Source organism: Lepisosteus oculatus, chromosome 5 (assembly GCF_040954835.1).
Source record: "Lepisosteus oculatus isolate fLepOcu1 chromosome 5, fLepOcu1.hap2, whole genome shotgun sequence".
Lineage (NCBI taxonomy): Eukaryota > Metazoa > Chordata > Actinopteri > Semionotiformes > Lepisosteidae > Lepisosteus > Lepisosteus oculatus.
In genome coordinates this window covers 29,870,249-29,882,890 of record NC_090700.1, presented here as the reverse complement: position 1 = coordinate 29,882,890, position 12,642 = coordinate 29,870,249, and the positions used below count along the sequence as shown (strand labels likewise).

The window sequence follows — 12,642 nt, the reverse complement described above, 5'->3', positions numbered from 1 at the left end:
CCGCTGGGCATGACCTCAAGCTATCCCAGAATGCCCTCACCAAGGCTGTGCCAGACACCAGGATTGCTGATCCCAGTGCCTGTGCTCTTCCAGGGTAGGAGCTGACCTTACAACGCATAACTCATCAGGCCTGGGCTTTCCTCCGCTCATGTGCTGTTAAGTAGACTGAGAAAACAGGACTCCCACGATGTCCTTTTGCACGGCAGAGCAGACTAGAGCACTTTGCTCAAGGAAGCGACAGCTGCAGGTACTTGAACAACTTTTCGGTTACGAGCCCAGATCCAGACGCATCCAATAACTGCTAATCCAATTCAGAGTCGGAGGTGAGCACTGGGCACAAGGCAGGATACACCCTGGATGGGACACCAGTCCATCACAGGACACGCACACCAGGGCCAGGTTTCCCAGAAGACAATTAACCAACAAGTATGTTTTTTGACTGTGGGGAGAAACTTGAGGAAGAAACCCAGAGGAAACAAACGTGAACTCGAGGAGAACATGCAAGCTCCAGGATACACAGATAGCCCTCCATGGCTGGAACTGGACCCAGGCCCTTATGCTGTGAAGCAGCAATGCTAACACCTGCGCCACCGTATCACCCCTCCATATAAAAAAAGGGTGGAGCGGTGGCTCTGTGGTTAAGGATCTGTGCCTGTGACTGGAAGGTTGCTGGTTCAAATCCCACAGCTGGCAGAAGAATCCTACTCCGTTGGGCCCCTGAGCAAGGCCCTTAACCCCAACTACCCCAGGGGTGCTGTACAATGGCTGACCCTGTGCTCTGACCCCAAGCTTCTCTCCCTGTCTGTGTCTCATGGAGAGCAAGCTGGGGTATGTGAAAAGATGAATTCCTAATGCAAGAAATTGTATAGGGCTAATAAAGCAACATTATAAACCAGGCTTTTAAATTCAGCAACAGCTACTGTGTGGTGGGCCCTCCGGTGGGCTGGACATGATGGAAGCTTTCAAGACCTGCCTCCAGCCTGGGCTGCCCCGGAGCGTTCTCTGTGTGGCGTGCCTGTCACCTTCAGTCACTCGGCACCCAGACAAAAACATCTCCGAAAACTGGGTCAACTGATGAGACACGAGCCACCAGCTAAGATGGGATATGTGCCTGTTTTTTTGGGGGGGGCGGTATTGATTAGGAGACTGGCTGCTGTCTGACATGCTGCTACAAATTTACTGCTGTTACTCTTAGCTTTCAACATACAAGCCGCCCCACCAAGCAGCTCCTGTCAACAGAGGTTGTAAAAGTTATTTTGTGAAGCAGCATACATAGGCTACTTCCACCTAATCCTGCAGATTCGAGCGCGTCTTCCCCTGTCGGTTTGCGTGGTTTGTCCCGTGATGACACGGGTGCCGCATACACAGGTAGCGCAGTGAAGTGTTGGTGTGTTCAGGCAAAGCGGCACAGAGGTGGTGGGTTTTGTGGGAGACAGTAAGAATTCAAACAAGTACGGTCTACGTGTGCCTTACTGCGGTACACACGACCGAACGATAACATACTGCCTTTTTAACTATTTGTGTGCGGGTATTTCTAAATCGAGTCGATGTATGCTCATACGGATGTTATGGAATGGGTGTTAGTAAGCCCAGGACGAATCGCCACGCTAAGGACTGTAGTGCTATGTGCTCACGACACAGTTCGGGTGGTGGAAAACGGAGCGCGAGACAACAGACGGGGGTCTGTGCGGACTCCATTACGTCATCCTAAATTATTAACCACTGCAGTCCCAGATAACTGAATGGGAACCGGGGACATCTACAGATAGGCAAATCGCAGTTGCGATTCATCTCGTCACCGGGTTTGGATTGATAATGGAAACAAGTATTTGAATATCTGCATTAGTGCAGCTTCTGTTTGCAAAAGCCTGACTTTGAGGACAAATAGGTTTTTAATAGATTATGCACATCCATCTTAATAGCTTGTTTAAATTTCAAGTGTTCTCCCTCCTATGTGGCTGAGACTGGGAGGAGGTGGTTCTGTACAACTAAAGTCCGTTTAATTCGCATTCGCCTCAAGGATGCGCCGGCTTGCAGCTCTCAGGCGGCTCATATACACTATGGGAAACGTTAACGATATACAATGCAGGGCTGGTTTATTGAAGGAGCAGGTCATGTCCATTCAAGACGTGACAGTTTCATCAGCACGGAACCAGTTCTTAACCGTCCACTAGCACATTACGGAACAAAACAGTAATGAAAAGTTTTGCCCTGTCGCCTCGCGTTATTTTAAAGCCATACCATTGAGGCAACACAAAGAGAAGCTTTGGGTTTGCTTGGCATAGCAACCACAGACAACGATCTCCAGGGTAATAAAAGAAAAGGAAAACGACATCTTCCCTTACCTGGATAAATGTTTAAGAATTTGTTTTTTGATAATCCCCGCCATGTCCGTTGAAGTTCTTGACTGCTACAGTGCTAAGAAACCTTCGGATATTGCGGCGGGAGTTCTATTTCTATCCCATCTCCTTTGCACCAACATCTTATAATAGGCTTGGGCACTGCACGCCGGTCCTCCAGACCCGGTCTGCCGCGGTCCCACAAAGCACGGCGCGCGGGGACGGGCTTGCCAGGGGGGGTCAGGGGTGACCGTGCGTAGGAGGCGGTGAAACTCAGTCCCCCGTTCGCTCACTGCTGGGCTCAGACGTCCGCCTACTGTGGAGCCAAAATGGTTTCTGTTTCCCAAATGCACACTTCAAGGAAAATAAATTACAAGGAGCTCAATAACGCCACCTTTTGAACACATAAAAATGACAATAAAATAGGTTGGAGTACTTGAATGTGGTTCAATTGAACTTGGTATTAGTAAAACTAACTCACAGATGATTTACTGCAATGTGTACAAAAAATAATAAAATCCTCTATAATTCTAGTGTTTTGGGGGGTCTGTTTAATATGCTCAATGTGTATTTTAGTCTCCTAATTGTGGTCACTACAAAAATTGAATTGAAATATGAACTTAAGGCAATATTTGGAATACACGTGAGATACGCATACAAATTAGGAGAACATTTCTTCGGTGGCGCACTGGTTAGCATTGCTGTTTTGTACCACTGGGGCCCTCAGTTCAATTCTGGACCTAAAGTGCTATCTGCAGGGAGTTTATACAGTATGTTCTCCCCTTGTTTGTTGTGGGGTTTCTCCTAAAGTCCAAAGACATACTGGTAGGTTAATTGAATTCTGGGGGATTGACCCTAGTGTGAGTTTGAACAGATGTCTGCCCTGCAACAGACTGGTGTCCCATTGCTTGCTGGGATAGGCTCCAGCTTCCCCATGACCCTGAATTGGAAGAATCGGTTAGAAAATGGATGGATTTCTTCCAGTCTGCTTCTGTGTTATCTGCTACTAGTGATGAACAGCTCAGAACGCCAGTCCATTGCAGGGCACATACAATCACACACTCACTTGCACCAGGACCAAGTTTCTCTGAAGCCAATTAACCCACCAGACTGTGGGAGGAAACTGGTGCACATGGAAGAAACACAGGTGAATGCGGGGAGAACATACAAACTCTACACAGCTAGCATCTCTGGTCTAGAACTGAGCCCTGAGCCCCAGCTCTGTGAGGCAGCGACGCTGATCACTGTCAGTGGCAGGAAACACTGTCCCGTACAATTCTTGATGTGCCCAGAAGGATGCTCTTATACACAGCGCATTACTGTCCCACCAACCTGAAATCCAGGCGTTCCTGTCAGACCCAACCTGCCTGCCTCACAGCCAGAATCAGTCAGGTGATACTGTCCCAAGCCCCGGGATCAGTCTGGGCCTCATCTGCTGTGCATTCCTACAGCTCCACGTCAACCTCTAAGGCCGGACTCGGGGCCTCAACGGCCGCTCTCCAGCAGGTTTTACACCCTTCAGCTCCCTAAGAACAAGGTTCCAATGTGTCCGATTAAATAATGAGGTCAACTACCATAGCTGACCGTGTATTCAGGTGGAAAGTGAAGCAGAAACTTTCTGGCTCTCCATGACTGGAGATGTGCTCCCCTGCATCATGAAAGACAGGACTTCCCCAGCACCCCGTTGACAACCTCTGCTTTACAATGGTGCCGGGTTCCTCCAGGATAGCAGGAACCTGGTGTCAAAGCCGCCTCCTTCCCTCTGAACTGCCCCTGCAGGGGGCAAAACCCCAGCACCTAGAGAGCAGGCTGCTCTTGTGAGTGTGCTGGGGCTTCTCGAATGAAGGAGAAAGCACTGCCTGGCTGCTCCAGCATCGACCTGAACTCCAAGTCAACAGAAATACACAGCCTGCCAGACACTAAGGCTATCACTGTACCTACAGGAGGCGCTATGTCAATAGGAACAGTGCATCCAGACCAACCAACCCAACTTGACCCTCTCAGCCAACTGTGCACACACCCCTTGGGGACCCCAGTCACAGGCAGCTAGGCACATGACCCAGGTTCAAACCTCTGATGAAAGAGCTCAGCCCATGCTTGATTCGATCTTGAAGTCAAGGCAAATATTTTTAATAGTTAAAATACCAGCCTTACCATTAAGCATATTACTATTTTCATCTCAATTTTATGCAAAGCCTCACAAAACATTACCAGTTCCAGCATAAGGGAACAGCTAAATGACAACTAGCACACAAAGCGATGGTAACCATTTTAAAATGCCCCTTAATTGTAATTTTAATAAATCATTTTGGCTTTAACTTTATAATCAATGAACTGCTCGAGATAGCTGATCCAGTACTACAAATTAATAAAGATGACAGGCTCCTTCATTTCTGGAATTTTATTTCTCAAAACATACATGAAAAGACAAGTTCTAGAGAATCCTCACAGCAGAAGCCTTAGCGTAGCTTCAAGACTGGGGGGAAAACAACCCAGAAGACGCTGTAAAATACAAATAAAAACAAACCCAACCACTTAAACCTTTAAAATGTTTAAATGTTAATGGCAAAAAACTACTAATCGTAAGGGATGGTTTTACTGGCTGATATTTGCATCCAATGGTGAAATGTAAAAAGTCAGGGCATGTCAACTGTACAATGTGAATATTCTCAAAACAAGATGCTGGCACAGAGAAGCTGTAGAGACGTATGGCTGTACAACAAACTTTCTTTGACACACTTGTGACTCTCCAGAGGTAAATATATTCTCATTGTAATCAGGTTCTGGTATCTGACAGTTCTCTGGGTATTTATTATACAAGCTCAAGCCAAGAAAAGTTTAATCACTTGATGGAATTTCCCAAAGTATCCGTTTGTTTTAAACATTGTAAGCTGTCTCAAGAATTAAATCATGGAGAATCTACTGTGTTGACCAAAGCGAGCAGGACTTGGGGGAGGTGGGGGACAAAAATGAAAATAACATCAATTTTAAAAACACTGCTGTCCTTGGATTATCTGAAAGGGGTGATGGTTGGAGAGCCGTCTCCCAGGTGAGGGGATGTACATGGCAGAGGCGCGAGAGTCTCTTCTCCTCGGCGGGTTTATCTGTCGGGCCGCACCATGCCGGGTCTGGACGGCACCATCATGGGCCGTGAGGGTGGTCTCATCATGGGGGGGCCTGGCATCATCTGCATCGGGCCGCCCATTGGGGGCCGCATTCCCGGTGCTGCAAAGGAAGGAGGAGGCTGTCAGGACATCCTGCTCAAACTCAATACAGGAATGCTGTATAAAAGCCAGACAGGATTGTATGCTTTTGAGGGACGTTTCTGCCATTCACTGTGGTCTTAAAGTAAACTGTGTAAAAGTAGCTCTGAAACTGTGACTTAATTCGTTAATTACTTTTTCTATCTTGAGGTAAACAGACCAATAGAACTTGCAAAAGGCAACACACATCAAGTGACCATCACAAGGATGAAGAGTGACATGCCAGACAGAGGTGAAATTGGGGGAAGATGCAACAGTGTGGTCCAATTTGCTAGCTTCTTAAAGACTAGAAGAGCAACCCCCTGCCCCCCGAAGATCAATACCCTCCTCAATTTGCCATTTCATAACCCCTACACCCTGGATTTTTCTTTAAATCAGGAATTTTGAGCCTGCAAAGGAAGTACTCAAATAGACCCGAGATTAGAAGTCTCCAAGATTGAGCAAACAATTCTTGTAACTTCAGAGCTGCACAGTTTCTTGAGACTCATCTAAATCACAGTTGGGGTGCCTCATACCATCTACATGACTCTCAGAAATGTTTTCCTGCTGGTTTAAGGCCAGTGTCACCTGAATAGTTAATGTCAGTGAAACAAAAGCAGGAGACTCAACTCTTCTAGCACTGATCTGGGATTATAAGCACAACTTTCAGAAAGACATCACATTAAGATAAGACAAAAACAGAAAAAATGTCTACGCAGCACGTCTAACAGGAAACAATGCCCTTCCCTGCATGTACACAATGAATTATCACAGCCTTCAAAACCTATTACTTTGTTTTAATTTCCAACAAATTAATTGAAATACAATAATTTAATGTTATTGTTTACTGGGACACACCACAACTGCAGAAGAGAGGGAGTACAATGGAAAGAAACTCCAGAAAACCTGCATGAATTTAGATAAAGAAACAGGTGCACCAGACAACAATGAAGAGATTTTTAACATGCATGCATGTATGCCTATATTTGAGTGTATTATTAAACATCAAATGAAAGTAATCTTATAGAAGTGTAGTATGCATTCAGGTGCATTGAAAAGAGCCCACATGATCCGAATAGACTGATGGATTTTCTATAAAAATAATATAGCTGTTCATGAAACGAAGCAAGAAGCTATCCCCAATCAGGAACTAAAACATCCAAAAGATACCCTGTATAATCACAGTGTGTTAGTGCAGCTCTGGTGTTAAAGGAGATCTAAGGGGCATGTCTTACCTGGCCCACCAGGCATCATGCCAGGGGGAGGAGGGCCCATCATGGGCATCATGGGAGGTCCACCCATAGGGGGCGCTGGCATCATGCCGGGACGAGGGGGGCCAGCTGTAACAGATCACATGAACAAAATTAGCAACACCAGCAGGGATACTGGGACAATTTCCTGCTCACAAAAAAGTCAACATCTACAGGTAGCGGACATAAAAATCGAAACACCAATGTAAAAACACTTAGCAGGGCATTAGGACACCACAAGTAGCGAGTATAGACTGTATACACTGTGGAATTCTGCAGGAGGGATGCAGCACTGTTCTTCGACCATAAAGGAACTCAGTTTAAGCCTGGTTGATGGAGGAAGAAAAAAGATTTGAGCCTCATTCTAGAGCATCCTGTAATTAAGGCATGAGCCACACCCTATAGCCCTCACGTTCAATATACTCAGTGGCCCTCTCTAAAACCCTGCATTTCCATTTCCTGTCCACTTCCTGCATAAAATGCATTCAATTGTATGTTCCAATCACAACCTTTCTTGCAGATTTACACGGCAATGGGTTGACTACCATCACGGACATCCTACACAAGACTGAATGAAAACGGAAAGACCAATAGGCTAGTGAAGATGAGATGGATTGTACTTATTTTACGTGTTTCTAAACATGGCATCATCTTCAAATCCGATTTTAAATATTTTTTTCATTTTCACAGCCTTGTGAAACGGGTACAATCATAGCTAGGATTAACATTGAACTAACAATGTAATTACCACTAGTTCTCCTTCAACATCCACAAACATCACGATAAGAATAAGCATGCCATTAATTTTATCTACACGGATCCATATAACAGTTTTATTTTTGTTCTAAAAAAATACATGCTGTTTCCTTAAAAAGCCACACAATATAGAAGTAGTGTTCTCAATTTAACATTAATAATTCTGCCAAAACATTTTCAGCAGAATTGAGAACACAATATGAAATATCTCCTACTTGCACAAAATGACGATCTCTTAAAACCAGAGGATATCTGATTTACACCAATAATTCTCCTCTATCCTCCTGGCAACCAAAAGGCCAGCGTTTGACAAGTACCTGCTCACTAGGTTTAAAACATACATTCTGGAAACGGAACCAAGGGTGGAAATGATCCCCTGCACAACTTTGATAAAACTATTTTACAGAAGGCCGAAGAAGGAAAACCCAGAGGTGCTAGTTCATCCATAGTTAGGAAAGATGCTCCTCCTGTGTAGCCAAAGGGTCACTGTGCAGACCCCTTCGAAGACTTACTGATGTTAGGTGGAGGTGGAATCATGGCTCCTCCAGGAGGTGGCGCTCCAGGGAAAGGGGTGGGAGGAATCTTTCCTTGCTGGAAGGCAGCCGCTGTGAACAGAAACACATGGGCTCTTCATTTCAGCAAACACCTCTCAAGACACAAACCAGACCAGGCAACGGTCATTCCAGGACAGCCTGCCACAGGGAGCTTACATTTCATGAATGCACCATTTTGCTTGAATAATCACTCATAAATCTAAGTCTATAAGTCAATTCTGGCTGCTCTGGAAAAGTAAGAAAATTCAGAGGAGTCATTCGTCTAGACCAGGGGTGGGGGAACGTCCGGCCCGCGAAAATCATTTGGTCTGGCCCTGCCAAGGCAACCGCAGGCATAGAGGTGGGCGATAAATCGATAACAATAATTATCGTGATATGATTTTCCTCTATATAATTTTAACAAAAGTTCGATATATATGTTTCTGTTTGCATGTTTGCGCATGCGCACAAAATACTGCGCGAGTGCGTGTGTGTGTTGCAAACCGGGCAGCTAACAGATTTGTTCAATGTTTCTGCTGTTTGGCAAGTGTTGTGTTCTTAAAATAAAGAGCTGTTTAATTGACCAATTAACTGTCTGGTTTCTTCAACTTTCACTCAGGAGAAAAAATCTGCCTTTAAACTTGAAAGAAATAATCGACTAATATGAAAATTTTTATCGTGATAACATGACGGGACAGACACGCATGCTTCTCGTCAGCTGCCCGTGGCCCGTCTGCCTGTATTGCGGTGACTCAGAGGACAGTCAGTGCCAGGCAGGCTGGGAGTGTATACGTTGTGAAAGTGTTAACACACTGTGTTTTACAAACTGCGGGATGAAGTCAAGCAGTTCATGGAGGTGAAGGGAAAACCTGTCAGGGAACTCAATGATAGCAAGTGGCTGTTTGATCGACTGGGCTCCAGACTGACCGACGCAAACCTGGAAAAGCAGTTGCAAGTAGCAACATCATCAATACCAGCTAACATCACACGCCTCACCAAAGAGAGGCAGTTCCAGCCATCACATTAGGGGTGAGTTAATTAAATGTTTGACCAAATAAAGCAGGCTAATTTTAAATTGATAATATTGTATGGCCCACGACTGATGTTATAAATATCCAAATGCCACTAGGCAGAAAAAAGGTTCCCCACCCCTGGTCTAGACAGATGATGCATCAAATCTGCGACTTTAAAATGCATCCATTTTCTAACCGCTTCATCCAGTTCAGAGCCATGGGGGAGCCAGAGTCTCTCCCAGCAACGGGTGCACGACAACACACACCCTGGAAGGCATGCCAGTCCATCAGAGGGCAAGCGCACACACGCACAGACAGACATGTTTAGTGGAGCTAGTTCGGATACGGTGACGTCACCGCCCTCCCTGCGGTGCCTGGAAAGGGTCTCCTTTAGCTCACTCGGCTGGTTCCCTGCTGCGTTACGCCGGAGTCCCGGGTTCGCGCCCCAGGTGCTGCGGGACAGAACGGGTGGCGGAGGCCATGAGCCCGAGCGGAACCACGACAGTCACACACTCACGCCAGGGCCAGTTTTCCCAGAAGCCTTTTTACATACCTGCATGTCTTTGGATTGTGGGAGGAAACCTGAACACCTGGGGGAAACCCACACAAACTCGGGGAGAACATATGAACTCCACACAGACAGCACCCCAGGTCTGGCATTGGCATTGAGTCCAGGGCCCCTGCACTGCCGGGAAGAAATGCTATCCACTACACCAGTGTGCCATCCAACACATTTTGATAAAATCGTTAAATCATCAGCTGTGAGAAGCTCAGATTTGAACGGGAAATGGCCTCAAGGGTCAAGCAGGAGCAAGTCTGAAACCCCAGTGATTCCACAAGGACACTCCCCACCTACTATCCAGGGATACCTCTGCAGTCTCCCTCGCCACTTACTGGTTTTGTCAATGAGGCTCTGCGCCTGCTCCTCCATCCATTTCTGGTAGTAGTCTTTCACATTTTCCTTGTGCTTGCGCCCACTGCAGTGTGTCTTCCGCACAGACGGCTGCAGAAACATTGAAGCGTTTTGGAAAATATGAACCAGTCTGCCCCCCAAGGGAAGCCGAGGTCAAAAACAACCCTTTACCCATTAAACAGCCCTGCTAAACCACCTGGCAAGATCACTGCATGCAGGAACCATTCACAACTACGAACTTCTGCAGATCATTTGAAGTGTTAGGACAAATCCGTAAGACTACGGATTTGTCCTAGTCTCAGGGGTAGAGAAAACTATGGACTGAAGTGAAAAATGTTTCAAGCAGATATAATGGTCACTTTCATGTCAAGTATCACTTCTGCAGCGGTATTAAAGAACCAGTCAAGTGAAATTGAAGAAATCAAAGCTCACTAGTTCCATGATTTCTACAAACACCCTGAAGGGCTGCAAGGCGTCATTACCCAACTCAGTAAAGAAATCTGAATTTAAATATCTTGAGATGTATGATGCCTTAACAGTTCTCTAGTCAAAAAGTTTACGAGGTCATTTTAAAAGAACAGGCTCTCAAATGCCTCCTGATAATTCTCTTGCACTTTTATGTTGCTGAAACAAAACAGTTGTTCAATTATTTTGTCTTTGTGGAGCAACGACACAAAAACACAGTCACGATTGCCCGTACACTCGCTCAGTACTTCACCCAAAGAAACGTGACACGCTCAAACCCAGCATGTTAATCATCTCCCTGTTTCCATTCTGCAAATACATATCCGCTGCGTTTACCAACACAGCAGTTGGGAACTCACCGAGTCGTGCGTTAAGTATGTGTCACAGTAATCACAGTAAAACCTGCAAAAGAAAAGAGAAAATTGTTAATGTTAATTAACATGAAAATGAAAATGTTAATCATCCAGGTGGGGCTGCACATTGGTGCTGTTGGAGGGGAGACTTCATTACCTGTAAAGCGTTTTGAGTGGAGTATCCAGAAAAGCGCTATATAAGTGTAAGCATTTATTATTAATGCTTCTACAAACTCAAGACACTAAACTGGCGAATCAAAACTAAAAAAAAGTTACTATTTTCAGGGCGTTATTGTTGCACTCCGTTTACAAGGAAAACAAAACGACCCTATTTACATTGGCAATCCTGTAATAAGGACTCAGTCAAAAGTTTGCTTTGCAAGTTGATTTATACACATTTCCAGGGGACACTGAACTGAACATCATAATCTATTGATGATGAGAAAACCCCGAGGTTACCGACCAACAGAAAATGCGTCAACTTACTTTAGCACGACTGTCTTATAATATAGTTATAGCTTTGTTCAAAACTGCATAGTTGTGCGAATTAAAACGATATTTTCCATTTAATAAACTATGAATAAATGTAATGTAAACTTTAATTTGTGCTGAAAAGCCACAGAGTTAGGCACCAGCGTCTGAAAAACAATAATGTTGCTACGCGCCATACTTTATGTATGACCTTAGAAGCGTCGTATTAAATTAAAAGGCGGCGATTTAAGAAATGAACGTTAGCTCGATCAGCGAGTCTTTCATTGTTGTACTTCGATATTACCACATGGTCTTTCTTGATAAATTACCATCACGAAAAGCTCTGTCTTATTCAACTGCAACTCGAGCGCACCGTACAACTAATTATAACACAAGATATCACGAGCTATTAACTTTAAAGATTAAGGATGAAAAAAACACTTACTTCGGCATCTCCAAACATCAAATTGCTGCAGAAAACGCTCTTCCTGTCGCCATGCAATCGGAAGTGACATACCCTGGCGGCGCATTTTTTAAGATATTCACGTCCATCAAACTACAGCACCCCCGTCTGGTAACTTAGTGTTAGTCCTCCAGTGACAGCATGCAAATCAAGGTAACTGCGCAGGACTTAAAATCACTTCTGGTTTGTTTTATAGTGTTATTATACGTTTTTCCAATAATACAAGCTCTTTCGAGGACAATAGCAGGGGGACTCAATTTAAAGTTCAGTCCCGGCGTGACGATTTACAGACTCGTAATGCAAAGGGTTAAGACCCTCAGGAACTGTCTAGTAGGACCACAGATAATTAGAGCAGTGTTACACCTCCGTCTAGCCTGATTTCTCCAGATCTCAGAGAGCAACACTGGACCTGGTCAGTACTGGAATTGGAGATCTCTAAGGGAAACCAGGCTACTGCTGTAAGTGATGCCTGTGGACCAGTAGGTGGCGCTCACTTCCCCAGATCAGAATTTACACATCACTTCCCCAGTATGGCCAGGAATACTGTTTTTTAAGAGGCCCTGTTCTTCAGATGGCTAGTCTAAATTGCACTTTGGGTGTGGACCAAAGATTTGGCCTTACCTAAATTGTCCCTTAATTCAGTGATTCAACTGGTGAAGCAGTCTGCTCTACCCAACCAGCTGTGCATTGGTGTTACAGACGCAGAACGGCTGCCACACACCAACAGGTGGGCGTAGCAATTCAGTCTAGAATAATGTGTATACACCTCCTATATGTCAATTGCTTTGGGATTCACTGAGTGTTTTATAACACAATTCTCAGTACTATAATTTGATTTTGTGTT

The 12,642-nt window shown here is 45.0% G+C and overlaps 2 protein-coding genes across 3 annotated transcripts in view; both read right to left on the bottom strand.

Annotated features, from left to right (window-relative positions):
* Positions 1-2,578, bottom strand: part of bltp3a (bridge-like lipid transfer protein family member 3A) — a 50,327-nt gene extending 47,749 nt beyond the window's left edge. Inside the window, exon 1 of one of the 2 annotated variants that reach the window (XM_015342148.2) lies at positions 2,346-2,578. In XM_015342148.2, the coding sequence (XP_015197634.2) occupies positions 2,346-2,389 (44 nt within the window). In that variant the 5' untranslated portion in view covers positions 2,390-2,578. The remainder of the gene's footprint in view (positions 1-2,345) is intronic. The other variant, XM_015342150.2, reaches the window with a different exon arrangement.
* A 2,147-nt stretch (positions 2,579-4,725) lies between these two features.
* snrpc (small nuclear ribonucleoprotein polypeptide C) lies at positions 4,726-11,880 on the bottom strand. Its single transcript, XM_069190251.1, has 6 exons — positions 11,781-11,880; positions 10,871-10,913; positions 10,028-10,136; positions 8,100-8,192; positions 6,817-6,921; positions 4,726-5,564 (listed from the first exon to the last, which is right to left on the bottom strand). Exons 1-6 carry the CDS (start codon positions 11,786-11,788, stop codon positions 5,440-5,442), a joined length of 483 nt encoding a protein of 160 aa, XP_069046352.1. The 5' UTR covers positions 11,789-11,880; the 3' UTR covers positions 4,726-5,439.
* Positions 11,881-12,642: the final 762 nt, after the last annotated feature.